The 13,675-nt window shown below is 34.5% G+C and overlaps 6 protein-coding genes across 10 annotated transcripts in view; 4 read left to right on the top strand and 2 right to left on the bottom strand.

The window, feature by feature from the left end:
- LOC108566455 (dmX-like protein 2) overlaps window positions 1-2,614 on the top strand; it is a 16,022-nt gene extending 13,408 nt beyond the window's left edge. For all 3 annotated transcript variants that reach the window (XM_017926337.1, XM_017926338.1, XM_017926336.1), the window contains 5 exons: window positions 1,058-1,118; window positions 1,179-1,387; window positions 1,454-1,523; window positions 1,710-2,002; window positions 2,351-2,614. In XM_017926337.1, the coding sequence (XP_017781826.1) occupies window positions 1,058-1,118; window positions 1,179-1,387; window positions 1,454-1,523; window positions 1,710-2,002; window positions 2,351-2,554 (837 nt within the window). In that variant the 3' untranslated portion in view covers window positions 2,555-2,614. The remainder of the gene's footprint in view (window positions 1-1,057; window positions 1,119-1,178; window positions 1,388-1,453; window positions 1,524-1,709; window positions 2,003-2,350) is intronic.
- A 763-nt stretch (window positions 2,615-3,377) lies between these two features.
- Window positions 3,378-4,352, top strand: LOC108566468 (NAD(P)H-hydrate epimerase). 3 transcript variants are annotated; one of them, XM_017926362.1, is made up of 3 exons: window positions 3,378-3,413; window positions 3,469-3,983; window positions 4,039-4,352. In XM_017926362.1, exons 1-3 carry the CDS (start codon window positions 3,390-3,392, stop codon window positions 4,262-4,264), a joined length of 765 nt encoding a protein of 254 aa, XP_017781851.1. In that variant the 5' UTR covers window positions 3,378-3,389; the 3' UTR covers window positions 4,265-4,352. The 3 variants fall into 3 exon arrangements, with proteins under 3 accessions (XP_017781851.1, XP_017781853.1, XP_017781852.1); XM_017926364.1 differs by having other exon boundaries at window positions 3,401-3,419; XM_017926363.1 differs by lacking the exon at window positions 3,378-3,413 and having other exon boundaries at window positions 3,426-3,983.
- A 241-nt stretch (window positions 4,353-4,593) lies between these two features.
- On the bottom strand, window positions 4,594-7,623 carry LOC108566466 (dual specificity mitogen-activated protein kinase kinase 7-like). Its single transcript, XM_017926361.1, has 9 exons — window positions 7,433-7,623; window positions 7,048-7,301; window positions 6,752-6,976; window positions 6,500-6,679; window positions 6,224-6,444; window positions 6,030-6,164; window positions 5,551-5,957; window positions 4,986-5,166; window positions 4,594-4,927 (listed from the first exon to the last, which is right to left on the bottom strand). Exons 1-9 carry the CDS (start codon window positions 7,551-7,553, stop codon window positions 4,774-4,776), a joined length of 1,878 nt encoding a protein of 625 aa, XP_017781850.1. The 5' UTR covers window positions 7,554-7,623; the 3' UTR covers window positions 4,594-4,773.
- A 1,112-nt stretch (window positions 7,624-8,735) lies between these two features.
- LOC108566453 lies at window positions 8,736-10,161 on the top strand. The gene is made up of 4 exons (XM_017926330.1): window positions 8,736-9,052; window positions 9,156-9,290; window positions 9,356-9,509; window positions 9,568-10,161. Exons 1-4 carry the CDS (start codon window positions 9,004-9,006, stop codon window positions 9,695-9,697), a joined length of 468 nt encoding a protein of 155 aa, XP_017781819.1. The 5' UTR covers window positions 8,736-9,003; the 3' UTR covers window positions 9,698-10,161.
- A 254-nt stretch (window positions 10,162-10,415) lies between these two features.
- Window positions 10,416-11,839, bottom strand: LOC108566449. The gene is made up of 2 exons (XM_017926325.1): window positions 11,675-11,839; window positions 10,416-11,615 (listed from the first exon to the last, which is right to left on the bottom strand). The coding sequence occupies exon 2, from the start codon at window positions 11,613-11,615 to the stop codon at window positions 10,416-10,418; it is 1,200 nt and encodes a 399-aa protein (XP_017781814.1). The 5' UTR covers window positions 11,675-11,839.
- A 634-nt stretch (window positions 11,840-12,473) lies between these two features.
- The window catches only part of LOC108566452, a gene marked incomplete in the record, with an annotated part of 1,465 nt that continues 263 nt past the window's right edge, over window positions 12,474-13,675 (top strand). The window contains 3 exon segments of the mRNA XM_017926329.1: window positions 12,474-12,736; window positions 13,301-13,451; window positions 13,513-13,661. Of these exon segments, the coding sequence (XP_017781818.1) occupies window positions 12,589-12,736; window positions 13,301-13,451; window positions 13,513-13,661 (448 nt within the window).

Here is a 13,675-nt window from a genome sequence, read left to right as displayed (position 1 = left end):
ACGGTGTAGATTTAACGATTTTTCTAAAAGATTGCAGTTTTCAAATCAATCAAAATTACCTATAATCTGTGGAATTTTTCTTCTCTTAAAATTAAATTTACAAAGTCGACATCAAGCAATTTAATTCTTCAATAGCTATTTAATTAAATTATAAAAATTCAAATGTCTAAATGATAATATTATATTTTTAATACATTACAGTAATTTCGCAAAAAGTCTTACAACTATTAACATATATTATAATTTAGAATTACCTATTAGTTAAACTGTCTTCCTTATGTTGAATTAGTCGTAGTATCTATGAGTAACAAGCTTTGATTCCAATATTCCAATAGATAATACTTTAGAAATTAAGGAAATGTTGAAGAATTTTTGGTATGTTTATTAATTTTGGTAGTTTGTTGATAAAGTTGGAATGTTGCAACTCTTTTGTATTAATTATATATAAAAAAAATGCAGTCTAATCTTCCAAGTAACTTAACAAACATAAAGGGTAAAATTTGATTCTTTAAAAGTTTAAATATTATCAAATGATTGACAACAATAACATTTTTCAAGAAAAGAATACAAATTATGTTAGACAATAATTAATGGATTAATTAATATGAAGTTATAGAATTTACTTACTGTCCAAAAGAAAGCTATCTGTATCTTCCATTCAGTATAAATTAAATGCAAAATATTGAATTTTCCGTGTTTAAAAAAATATAACATTCTCATATTTGTGAGCTTTAACTTTGTTGATGATAATTATCTATTTTCTTTATGTTACTATGGAAGTGGTTTAAAGTTGTCTTTGGTAAAGATAGGATAGGAATTAATTAGCTTGAAAGTGTTTTTGTTTCTCTCGAAATGAGTAATTTGAATTTATTTGCATGCGTGTTTTGAAAGATAGATTAATTTCTTTTTTTTGTAAATTCGCCTCTCTCGTTTAATGTTTGTGGTATATTTACTCCAAATATAAGCATGCTATTATTGTGTGTTCTGTAATTACTGCAATCTTTTTTCCAGTAATGACCTCATGTCTGTTATTAATTCCTCATCTGTTTTCCTTTAGGTGCTTAAACATAAGATAGATGGAATCCGGAGGATAACGTCGCATCCCTTGATGCCACTTTGTGAGTGTTGCAATAAGTGATTTCTATGATTCGTACGTTACATCATTCGATGTTTTCCAGATCTGACCGGATGCCAGGATGGTTCCGTTCAATTATGGGAATGGGGTCATTCGCAGCCGGTGACGACGCCGCGACCTGCGGGCACCTATGCTAAGGTCACTAGGGTGCGTTTCTCGCAACACGGAAACAAATTTGGAGTCGCCGATTCCGACGGAAACTTGAGTCTTTGGCAGGTCGGCCTCTCCGCAAACACCAAACGGCCTTTCTTCGTAAGAAACTGCAAAATCATTGACTTTTATAACATCTATCACTCATCATCTTCGCTTTCTTTCCAGACGCACCAATGTCACAACAAGGGGATCACGGACTTCGTGTTTCTTAACTCTTGCAGTCTTCTAGCTACAGGTAATATATATTTAAGATGTAAAATATTAAATGCAAACAATATTTTACAACTTAAGAAATTTATTTGTCTCTTATCTCTTAGTTCATAAACAAGCCCATTGTGTTTGTTCGTGAATTTCTAGGAGACAATTCTTTTAGATACAGAATGTATAAGAAAATTAACTAATGTTTTGATTTTATTTTCAGCTGGTCATAGCTCGGAAAGCAAGAACGTGTGCATATGGGATTCGATCTTGCCGAAAGGAAAGTCTTTGGTGGTGGCGTTCACCTGCCACGATCAAGGTGCCAGTAGCATGGTCTACGCGCCGCAGCACCAGGTTCTGATCTCGGCTGGAAAACGCGGAGACGTCTGTCTCATCGACGTCAGAATGAAGACTATTCGACACCGCTTTGTGGCGCACGACAACGCTGTGAAATGCGTGGCCATTGATCCGCACGAAGAGTATTTCGCTACCGGATCTGCGGATGGTGACATTAAGGTAATAATTGATCGCATAAATCCATGATATAAATATACACATCAAGTTACGTTACATTTTGCTCAGATCAGTGTTTATAAAGAGTAACTTGTAACTTTAGAGAGACAATGATTGGCGGAATTTCGCCATGTCGGTATTTCGATATAGTCTCGGACCAAATGCCTTCTTGTTTTGCTTTTATAGCGAACACAAATTATATTCGAAGTCTAAAAACAAAATGATGATGTAGTAGGCGTACAATCCTGGACGTATCCTGTTGTTACAATTTGTTTTGCTCGTTAAGTGAAGTTGACAGACTGCTTGATTATTCACATAGAGATACATTGTTTAACATCTTTTCAATTTCAGATATGGGGTGTTTCTGTTCCTACGGTACTGTTGTCTTTGCCTGCCGAACATGCGAGGAGCAGCTTCTTCAAGAACATTGGTCAGGGAGTGACGCAACTGCACATTGATTCCCATGCCAGATTGTTCTCATGTGGTGCAGATGGTAGCATGAAAGTAAGGCAGCTACCCGATCGGGAGAATCTGTTAGCCACGTCGCACCATTAAATAAATAAAATAAAGAAATAAATAAATGTGTTATATAAATATATACATACTTATATATATATATTACGCTTTGTGTCCCGCTTTTTTTTCTAAAAGCAACGATTTTTTATTATTATTACTTAATTGTTATTTATGTTATGAAAAGAACTTTCTTAAATGTTAAATTTGACCCCGAAATGTATAATTTGATTAAATGTGATAGTGTTGTAGTTCAAGTTCAAATTTAGTGTTATACATATAATAATTACGAGATGTAAAAGTTTTATCCCAAATATATATATTATAATGTGCTGCTGTTGTAATTTCTACAAGAACACCGAGAAATTCATGTACGTTTGAGAATGTATTGAAAGAACTAAATAAAAATCAAACATTTTAAACAAAATTCTATTAAAAATGAATACTTACCTTCACCATCAAATCATCATGTAACGTCTACATTTCTATTGTCAGTGTTTTGTCCAACTTTCAATAATGATAAAAACTTAAAATTAAATATAATTCATAAGAAATAACTGATGAAAATTAAGAATACAATATTATACTTCAATTTGCTTACATTTATATCTATATCATATAGATCTTTTAAATTCATTTTATTGAAAAATCTAAATATTTCGAAGATTATTTTTTGATTGGTCAACATTGACGCTAATCCGAGACACTGAAGAATCGTTAACCAATAACAATGTTGACCTTGTTGAAAAACGCCCATTATTTTTTTTAAATTTAGCAATTTAAACCTATTGTTTCATTATCATCCATAAGTTGTTATTTTTAGTAGATGTTATAATATAAACATATTAACCTAAAATTTTGTGTCAATTATTAATTGATGTTTGTTATCCCAAAAATTAAAGTATTGGTAATATATCTCTGATAAGTCACAGAATTGATCGGCAATATAATTTCAGTTATTGAGTTGCCCATCAATAATTAAGCATTGTAAATTTAGAGGCATGAGTCTGAAGTACTTGACACAGGATGAAGCAACAAACATTGATTTGGAACTCTTCAATGAGTACAAATTCAGTGTCGATCAGCTCATGGAGCTGGCTGGTTTGAGTTGTGCCACTGCAATTGCCAAAACATACTCCAGGGAGCAGTTGGCAGGCAAAGATATTTTGGTATGCTGTGGGCCTGGTAATAATGGTGGTGATGGACTAGTTTGTGCCAGACACCTGAAGCTCTTTGGCTATCAGCCAATGGTCTATTATCCTCGGAGAACAGAGAATACCCTGTACCAAAACTTGACACTACAATGCACTGCAATGGAGATACCACTTACAGAACAAATCCCTCAAGATGTTTCCAAGGTGGGGCTTATTGTGGACGCTATTTTCGGTTTCAGCTTCAGACCTCCAATCAGAGAACAGTTCATACCTATAATAAATCTGATGAAAAATAACGAGACAATACCAATCGCCAGGTACAATTGAAGAGAATGCATTTCTAATTGGAATTGCTGACGGTTTTATTTTCAGTGTGGATGTGCCGAGCGGTTGGGACGTTGAAAAAGGAGAACCGGAAACGGGCGGCATCAAACCCGAATTGTTGATTTCACTAACGGCCCCAAAGATTTGCGCTAAAAAGTTCGAAGGGAAATACCATTATCTAGGTGGCAGATTCGTCCCACCAGGTCTGCAAAGGAAGTATAATCTAAATTTACCGGACTATCCTGGAGTCGAATGTTGCATGCTTATCAAATGAATGGGATACATTAAAAAAAAAGGACGTCTTATAAGGCGGGGTCTACGTTTTCTAAATCATGGTGATTAAATGTAAAGCAAAAAAAAGATATCAATAAAAATAATTAATCTTGAAATGTTCAACAATTAATTTATTTTTTTTTTCGTTTTCGTAATGTCCATTTCATTTAATTAACAAATTATTTATACATAACTCTATTTTATTATATATATTTGGTAAAAATCAAAGAAAGTCGTTTGGGCGTGTGTGTTTTTTTTTAAATGGCATTCAAAGAAAATCCAGTGGCAAATAATAAGTATAAAGTTTTTGATTTTTTTTTCATCTTCTTCGTCCTTTTTTTTTTTGATCTTGGCCACGTTTATGTCGACTAGTAAATGTTAAAAATAATTCTTGCTGTTTCTCTCTTCTGCTGCGAGACGGGATCACGAGGAAAGGAAAAAATAGTATGATGAAGTTTAAAAATGGGAGGAGTTGGGTGGGGTTGGGCGTAACTAAGGGTGGAGCTTTCGTTATGAAACGTCGCGATTGGTGCAATGGAAGTGGCGCCGGTGGGGTTCAGGCGTGTATCGGAATTTGGCCCGAACGTGTTGCGGCGAACCAGGCACGGAGGAGCTCTCGGAGAGGCGTCGCGGCGGGGGCATCGGTGGCATAGGACTGATGTTCCTGAATAGAAAATGAACATAAGCCTTCATCTAATCAATGTAAATCTCTGTTTACCGACCTTCTAGACAATCCTGGAGAGGTGCTTTCCAAGAAGGTCCTCCTACTGGCCAATGGACTATCGCCGATTCCGCGATTGTAACGAGGTGGCGGATCGGGGCTTTGGTGCCGTGAGGACCTTGCGCTTCCACCGCGCTCACTATTTACATGCTTAAAATATGAAGCTGGTATCCGTCTTCTACCTGTTAACAAAATATTACATATTAACCGGTTTGTATAAGAATCCTAACAGTATCAAAATCCCGTGTTTTATACCTACGCTAAATTAAAACTATCTAGTTAAATAACACTTAGACTCATCAAGAATTGCAAAAATTAATACATATATTACAGTCCTTGATTTGTCAGTTTCCTGACGGGAAAAGGACAAGTAGCACCACGTTTGCAATTAAGCTTTACAATGAAATAATCAAGTAATTATAATTTGAACTACAAACGGTAGTCAACGAAACGAATTCTAAATTTATCGACTTAGAATTACACTGATTCGAGTACAAAGGCTTATCCTTCTAATAATTTTCATTTTATAAAATTTTATATTGAAAAATGTGTTTTTTTTTATATACCTGCATCGGTTTTGGCCAGCTCCTCGGCCTCCTTCGCCTGCTGTTGCTGTTTCTGCTGGTGGAAATAGCGTTGCAGGACGATGGGACTAGTGTTCCCACTGTTATAGGGAAGGGTGGTGTCTGGGGGTTGTGCGTAATTCCTCTGCGACATTGGCGAGTTCCAACGCTGCGAGGATCTGAAAGGACACGACGTTTGGGGCTGTTCTGTCGCTTGATTCGTTATAAAATTGGTGAATCGCGAAATGTGCCCTCCGCTTCTTCCGCCGCCGCCATCCATCGCGTCGGGCGCTGCTGGTTCGTGTCTGGTGGCACCGTTCAAATAGTTGTTTCGCACTGGCGGCGGCTCAGAGTGTTGCCTCATATGAAAAACCTTCCTAAGTTGACTCACTTGTGGCGATTTCATTTGCCTATATAACATACATATGTAATCGTGATAATTTAAATTTGTAGTTTCAATATGATCTAAAAATAATATTTACCTCCTTGGTTCGCCCGGATGCATTGCCGCAGCGAACCACCGTCCCACATTTACATCGACAGTCTCATAATTCTTATAGAATGGCTCTTCCTTGAGCTTAACATACTTTGGCCTCTGCTGCTGATCTTTAATCAAACTGCAAAGCGTCACCAAGAAATATGATTGATTCAATTTGTTCGTTATATATACACGTACCAGCATTCAACGAAACTGCGGAACTCCTTGGAGAATTCCTTGTCTTCTGGTAGTTTGGGCGGGTCCTGGTCGACGACTTTGGCCAAGACCTCGAAATCAGTCTTACAATCTTGATAGGGGAATACCCCCGTTGCTAACTCGACCAGGGTGATGCCTAAAGACCAAACGTCCGCCCTGATATCGTAATCAGGATGATCCGGATTTATCTCGATCCTTTCCGGCTAAATCAATCAAATTTTGATCACAAAACTAGTTTACGAAAGGTTTAAATCTTACCGCCAGATAGGCCGTACAGCCGGCACCTCGAGTAGCTGCCATAGAATCCACAAGTCTGCCACTAATACCGAAATCACACAGCTTCACGTTCCCTCTCTCGTCCAAAAGGATATTGGAAGGCTTAACGTCGCGATGTATTATATCGCAGTTGTCTTTTAAATAAGCTAAAGCCTTAACAGTCTAAACAAAAGGGAAAAAACATAGTTTTCATGTAGCTATCTGTGTGATTTGTAAGTAATTGTAATATTTAACTGCAACAGTGACTTTGCCTAATATATGCTCTGGAATTGGCTGCTTCAATCTCTTAAGTAACTTGTCAAAGCACATTGCCATCAGCTCCATGCAAATCCATACTTCCGCCTCCGTTATAATACAACCTATACATTGAACTATATATGGACAGTCATGGGATTCATTCACTTCAATGTCCATTAAAATTCGTTTAGTCTCCACTGTGTTCCCAGTCCTCCTCATTTGCTGCAAAAGAACACAGATTAGAGCCAGCCAACAGGAAACACACAACATCCCCAAAAAAAATGTATATATACTTTAACTGCAATAATTTCACTACTTGGTATATGCTTCATTTTCACAACATGGCCACAGGTGCCGTTCCCCAGCTCCTCAATTTGCTGCAAGTCTTTAATGTCTGTATCATAAATACGTCCTCCTATCTTCAGTTTGCCACTGCCTTTCATAATCTCCTTCAATCGTTTGTCATTACTATCTAGTTCCTCATTGTGCATCGACTGTTGATGTCCAAAAGACAGGTGTTGTCTCCTTCGTTCACCTATACTCTTCACTGCAAAAGAATCAAATAAACGAAATAAATACGCTGGAAGTGAAATTGCATTATATAAACATTTTTTGGGAGATTTGGAGAAGGTCCCATTCAATAGCAGTAATATTTTCAACTTGAGCAAAAACACTCACAATTTAAATTTAACTTGTCTGGCGGGGCTGAACGGCCTTTGAATACATTATTGCTGCTATTACTCATTTCATTAAATTTGTCGAAAAGCAAGTTCAACTTGCTTCCATTCGAAGCATTCATTATTATTTTACATTAAGCAATAATAATTTGACAACTTTGACAGTTTTGACACTTGACACTGAAGGTGACAGAAGGAGTTCGATTCTATTGGCAAAGTAGCATTACCAACCTAATTATAACCAAGTTCAAAAGTTAGCTTAAAATATAATGCAGACTAAAGTTTTATAGTTTTATAACAAATGACTTAAGTATAAAATCACAGAATGAAATAGTCTTATTTATAATAAATTTAAAAAATAGTTAAATGTTATAAAAAATTGCAATTAATTAAATTAAAATTTTTCCATTAACAGCAATTATCAGTATTAATTTATTTAAACATTCAAACCAAGAATATCTTTTTTTAAATATAAAGAGATTTATATCAATTTATTTATTGATATAAATCTCCTTCGGCCACAACGACCCTTCGTATCAGATTTTCGTGATACAGACGACCATAGCCACACAAGAATATCTTTATTTATACAAACATTTTTCAAAATTATTTTTATTAAACACGTTTATTGGTTACAATGAACAAAGGGCTATAAGACTTTTCCTTTTCAAAATTGTTAAAAATTATTAAACCTATTTTCTAATAAAATAAAGAACTGAAGAAAGAAAATTTGTCTAAATTAATGAATGTCTAATATACAAATACACTGTAATAATTTTGAAATACACATTTTATTTCTCTTCATTTATTTATTCATTTAATGAATTATTCATCCGTTAAGACGCAAGTAAATAAATAAAACATGTTTTATTATGTAACATCAATTAAACTAAATAAGATATGTCAACCTATGCTTTCAAAATCGTATTAGTTTTAAAATTCGAGAATTTGTTAAAAAAATGTCCACATTTTCAGTCTTATAAAAAGAATAAAATTACAAGATAATAACATAAAGTTTCAATGTTATAAAGCTACACTCTTTAAAGGGACAGAAATTCCCAAATTTATAGACAATTGAATCAGACAACTGAATCAACATCAGATGGCATGGACTATCAAAATTAAACCCTTGATATACCAACCAAATTAAAGGGTAATTCCTCTTTCCTGTACATATTCAAAAGGTAGTACAATAGAGACACGCATTGTACCACTGCCTTCAAAGAGTTATATCTTGTTATATTGATCCAAATCCTTTAAAATTGAGAAAAATAAATTCGTATAAGAAAGTTGCGGATAAATTAAATACTTTTTTGTTATTAATTATATGTTAAATACATGATTAAATTACAATGAATAGTATTTTAAGACTAAATAAAGCACTTGATTAGTATTTAACGAGGGTTTCAGGTGAACGAGCCACCTGTTCGAAATGGCTCTAACCATCCCTTGTAACAGTTGTGTGCTAACTTCATTTGAATACTTCATAGAATAAACAATAATTTGTAAACACAAGTAAAGAGCGCTTGTTTCAATTTAGTTTGTAGCTTCGTATAATTAAAAATTATTAAAATGCACATATTTACGTATGCGTTACTACTTATATCATCTCTAAATTCTGGTAAGTTTAATTGATTGTTTGATTAACTTAAGAAGTGTGTTAATTTGTAGATTTTTATTTAAAGGTGTGGTGTTGATTGTGATTAATATATTGTATGTTGCAGCTTTTGCACTTTGGTGCTTTGAGTGTGTGAGTACCCAACCAGGCTGTGGTGATGACTTCAACTACTACTACATGTGGAGCAATGTGTGCAAAGAAGATAAGGACATTTGTGTGAAAATTGTGGAAACAAAAGGAGGTTTGTTACATAAGTCTAAATTTCTGTGTAATTTGGGTTAAATTAATTCCTTGTTCTATTTTTAGCTGAGAAAGTAATTACAAGGGCATGCCTTAGCAGGATCAGGGCTGTGAGGACTGACATTCCAGCAGACACCTATGAAGGAACTCGGATGGCAGCAAAAGATGTTAAATTGGGCCATTATGTTAACAATTCCATAAAAGAACTTGACATTCATAGGTAAATTATTGTATTAGTTTATTGATGATTTAATTAATTGTTTATGTGTTGATTGCAGGAATTACTTTGATAAGACTGAGTACAGTTTCTGTTTTCTGGATCATAGATGCAACAATGCTCCAAATAGTTTTACATCAAGTATTTTGGTGATAACAATGAGTGCCTTTGCTATTGTTGCAATTAGATAATAATTCAGTTCTGGTTTATTAATGATTATAGAATGTAAAAGAAATGGTATAAAGTTGGATACAGTGAGGACCAAAAGAGAGGTCACCAGAAGCGTTATTTGTTTGCTGCTTAAAGTTTGTTTGAGTTTACAAATAGAAATTCTGTATAAAATGCTTTTTCAAACATAATGGATTCAGAAATTTGTTGAAAATAAGTATATTTTATAATTAATCAGCTGTTTGAAAGGTTGTGACCTGTGTGCAGATTTGTTTTTGTAGCAAATCCTATTAGAATCATACATCCAACTGCTTGATGATCATTTAATAGTAATAAATGTTGGATGAATTTGAATTTCCCTCCACACTTTTGGTGATCCGAGTAAACATTAATTAATCTGTTATGTTTACTAACTATCCGTCCGAATTGATGTACATTTTTATGAAAAAATATTTGTTTTGTTAATTGTTTTAATATTTTTTGTTGACACACGTTTATCAATTTAAAATCTATACAATGTTAATAAATATAATTGAAGAATTTGTATGAAACAGTTAACATTTCGTTACTCGTGTGGCGTCCGAGAAACTCCGTTAAACGTTAACGTTAGTAATTAATTTATATAATTGATTAGATTTATATTACTTTCTAAGCATGTTTATTCTATAAAAATATTTAAAAAAAAAATATACAAAATTTGTAATAAAACTGAAAGTTATAAAAATAAAAGATAATTTTAATCTAAGAACTTAAGTCTTCTTTGGAAATGCAAACGTTACAAACATAATTCGCATGCTCTAAACATATATATTTATCACATTCCACGCATCTATATTTTGTCATACGATTCTTTTTCCGTTCGCAAAAGTTACACCTTTTTCTTACATTTTCACAACTCGTACTAGGACATGCCGGGTCTTCGTTTTCAGCTCGTTGTTCCCTATTACGTTTTCTTATGTCTCTAGGTAGGCATTGTATTGTTGATCTGTTTCGTTTATGCTCCCGTGTTAGTTCTAACGCTAAAGTTTTTATGAAATGTCGCCGATTTTTCATCTCCTTGCTTTCGTTTGCTTTGTAAATAATATAAGCATTGATGGCTGCCACGTCCAACATATTATAAAAAATTACCATCGGCCAACGGTTTGTATTTCTGGCAACTGAATAGGTAGCGCACAATTTATCAACAACTTTAACACCTGATTTTGTTTTATTGTAAAAAGTTACCATCTCCGGATTGCTTTCGTCGATTGTAGCATATTGTCCCGCAGAGTAATTATTTTGACAATGTGTAACAAACATATCGAAAATATCTCTAATTGGCGCAAACTTATCCAATCCTTTTATTTCTTTTCGTGTATCATCGAAACGTACGTGTTGTAGAAGAAAATTAAATCTGTTACGTGACATAGTCAAACGAAACAGTTCTATGCCAGATCCATCAGTACCCCAAAGATCGTTTGTATTCAGTCTACTGTTTTTATGAAACCCGGCCATATATAAGAGACCAATAAACGCTTTCAATTCTGCTAAATCCGTAGCTCTGCAGTCCCTCGCTCTTTTATACCGCTCCATCTTGCTAAAAATGTACACATTTGTATTGAGGACAATTAAATTTAGCATATCATCGTCGAAGAAAGCACTCCAACAATCCAAAACAAATTTGCCATGTTCTGCTACACCCTTTACCACAGGTAAATCGCACACAATATTCTGTAAAGATAATCCTACGTTAGAGGCAGGATTCTTCCACGTATCCTCGTCTTTTCTAAATAGTATATTTTCGACTGCATCCTCATTATCTTCATATTCACTTAAAACTTCCTGCTCTGTATCGCTCATCTCCACTTCTTCTTTTACTACTACATCATCAATACTATCGTTTGTTTCTGGTTCGTCTTTGACTTTGACATTTTCTGGATCAAAAACGTTTTTTCGATACATCTGTAAACGATGATTAATTTAATATTATCTCATTATGTCTTTTAATCACTAAAACTTACTTTTTTTTTCTTCAAAAAATGGTACAGTGAAATTTTATAAAAGCACTACTCGCGTGGTGTCTGATAGACTCCGCTAAAAATATTATGCTGTCAATCCTTCAATGCATTACTCTAAAATGGCGTTATATTCGTTTACGAATCGTCATTATAAAGAAGGTACATAAGTGGGGATAGCCCCAGTTTTACAGGTTATGGATCGTTTGTGCCCACTGGCGTCTCACAGACGCCGCGCGAGTTTAGGGAGGTACACCCGACAGTCGTTAAAATTTCGTCATTTTTTGCGCATAACGACCTTTTGTGTCAGATTGACAAACATTAAGTAATAATATACTAAGCCAAACATCACTTACATGAATATGTACTATATCATTTCATGACTTATTGAATAATTACCAAAGATAAGCATAGTACAATTTCAATATTATTATTTTTTTCTAAACCGCAAATTTTGTATAAGCTTTTTTAATATTTTTATAAAATAAACATAAATGTGTTAAGTGGGAATAATTTTGCGCTTTTACAAAATGCTGAAGTACGCCACTGCTCTGGTATCTATAGTGATGTCACGTGCAGGTACACACGTTTCTCCAATCATGCGACAATGCAGCTCCCCGAAAAACCACATCTACAATGACAATTGCATTTTTTTATCTGGTCAATATTTGCTCTGAAACAAATATGCATCACAATCATAATAGCTTTATATCCTGATCCGAATTAACGTTTTATTCCATGGATCATGGTAAACAAGCGTGTCACGTGATACGTCATGGAGGCTTCGACATGCGCGTGACAGCACGTCAGGAACAGCCAAAGACGCATATCTCTTTAGCTCTGTCACGATCAGTCACGACACGTGAACGATTCTCCGCTTCTTCTCCGGACTCCTGTCTGTGCATGATCATATTGCAATCATGGACAGCACGGAGGACTTGAACGAGACGCTGATAGAAGAAGTCCGAAAGCACAGTTACCTCTACAATATGCAATCGTTTCTGTACAGGGATCAGAAGATGAGGCAGGATGCTTGGATTGAAATAGGGAAGCAACTGAATATGTCTTGTAAGTTAGTTAACTCTTACATGTTCATTCGTCATAGGATATTTTCTTTTTTTAAATCATGCCAGTATTGCGGAGTCACGTCTTTGCAATTGCCGATGCGTATCTCGCTAGTTCAAGAGATGGCGTCGCAGTTTATTTCACTTATATAACTCATATATTTCTTTATGCGATAATATACTTATTGGGATCTTGTGCATTTTACGCTCTCGATGCCATCGAATGCGTTGGATTGATTTTAATCTTTGTCTTAAGCAAAAACGAATGGTTATGAAATTTGAATTATTTTATATTTAAATGACATTTGTTTAAAACTGAATTTGCATCATTTAAAATCCACTTAACTTCAATTAAATAAACCATGTTTATGTTATGAAATTCTATAATATAAGAAATAAAAAGTATTGCAAAAACTCACTTTACAACTCAACTATTTATGAATTCATATTCAACGTTCATATTTTCTCTCCAAATTAATTGAAATTCGAGTATTAATAATTAGTTAATTGTTATTTCTTGATTTGTGTAAAAAACAATGTTTTAATTAAAACTGCGTATTGTTTGAAGCGGAAAAAGCGAAAGAGACGTGGGAAAAGCTGAGAAGATGTTTTGCTAACGCGTCGAAACGACGTCGCGATAAAATTGGTCCACAAACTAGGAGAATCCATCCGTGGAAATACGAGCGACAAATGTCGTTCCTTTCATTGAAAAGCCAACCGTGAGTATTCGCAGCGTTTAATCGGTTAATACATAATAATTAACTCATGAGTTTTGTTCAGGCCGAAGGAGAAACCTTCGAGTGACGACGACGTAACGCAAAAAAAAGACGCAGAGGATACGATACTGCAAGAGGCGATAGTAAACAACGACTGGAAACCTTCATCAATGGAAATGGTCGACATAGTCTCGGACAATGTGGATTTGAAAAGGATCAAGGAGGAA

Source organism: Nicrophorus vespilloides, unplaced genomic scaffold (assembly GCF_001412225.1).
Source record: "Nicrophorus vespilloides isolate i.1.1-1 unplaced genomic scaffold, Nicve_v1.0, whole genome shotgun sequence".
NCBI classification, from domain to species: domain Eukaryota; kingdom Metazoa; phylum Arthropoda; class Insecta; order Coleoptera; family Silphidae; genus Nicrophorus; species Nicrophorus vespilloides.
The sequence above is the reverse complement of the archived record's forward strand: the minus strand, read 5'-3'. Positions and strand labels throughout refer to the sequence as shown.

Coding starts and splice junctions, on each gene's coding strand:
- LOC108566468 (XM_017926362.1), top strand. CDS start 3,390: ATGTTTGTTATCCCAAAAATTAAA. Junction 3,414..3,468: donor TTGTTATCCCAAAAATTAAA/GTATTGGTAATA, acceptor ATATAATTTCAG/TTATTGAGTTGCCCATCAAT. Junction 3,984..4,038: donor GAGACAATACCAATCGCCAG/GTACAATTGAAG, acceptor TTTTATTTTCAG/TGTGGATGTGCCGAGCGGTT.
- LOC108566449 (XM_017926325.1), bottom strand. CDS start 11,615: ATGTATCGAAAAAACGTTTTTGATCCAGAAAATGTCAAAGTCAAAGAC.
- LOC108566466 (XM_017926361.1), bottom strand. CDS start 7,553: ATGAATGCTTCGAATGGAAGCAAGTTGAACTTGCTTTTCGACAAATTT. Junction 5,167..5,550: donor GCTGGCCAAAACCGATGCAG/GTATATAAAAAA, acceptor TTTTGTTAACAG/GTAGAAGACGGATACCAGCT. Junction 4,928..4,985: donor TCTCCAGGATTGTCTAGAAG/GTCGGTAAACAG, acceptor TTTTCTATTCAG/GAACATCAGTCCTATGCCAC.
- LOC108566453 (XM_017926330.1), top strand. CDS start 9,004: ATGCACATATTTACGTATGCGTTACTACTTATATCATCTCTAAATTCT. Junction 9,291..9,355: donor AATTGTGGAAACAAAAGGAG/GTTTGTTACATA, acceptor TTCTATTTTTAG/CTGAGAAAGTAATTACAAGG. Junction 9,510..9,567: donor AAAGAACTTGACATTCATAG/GTAAATTATTGT, acceptor TGTTGATTGCAG/GAATTACTTTGATAAGACTG.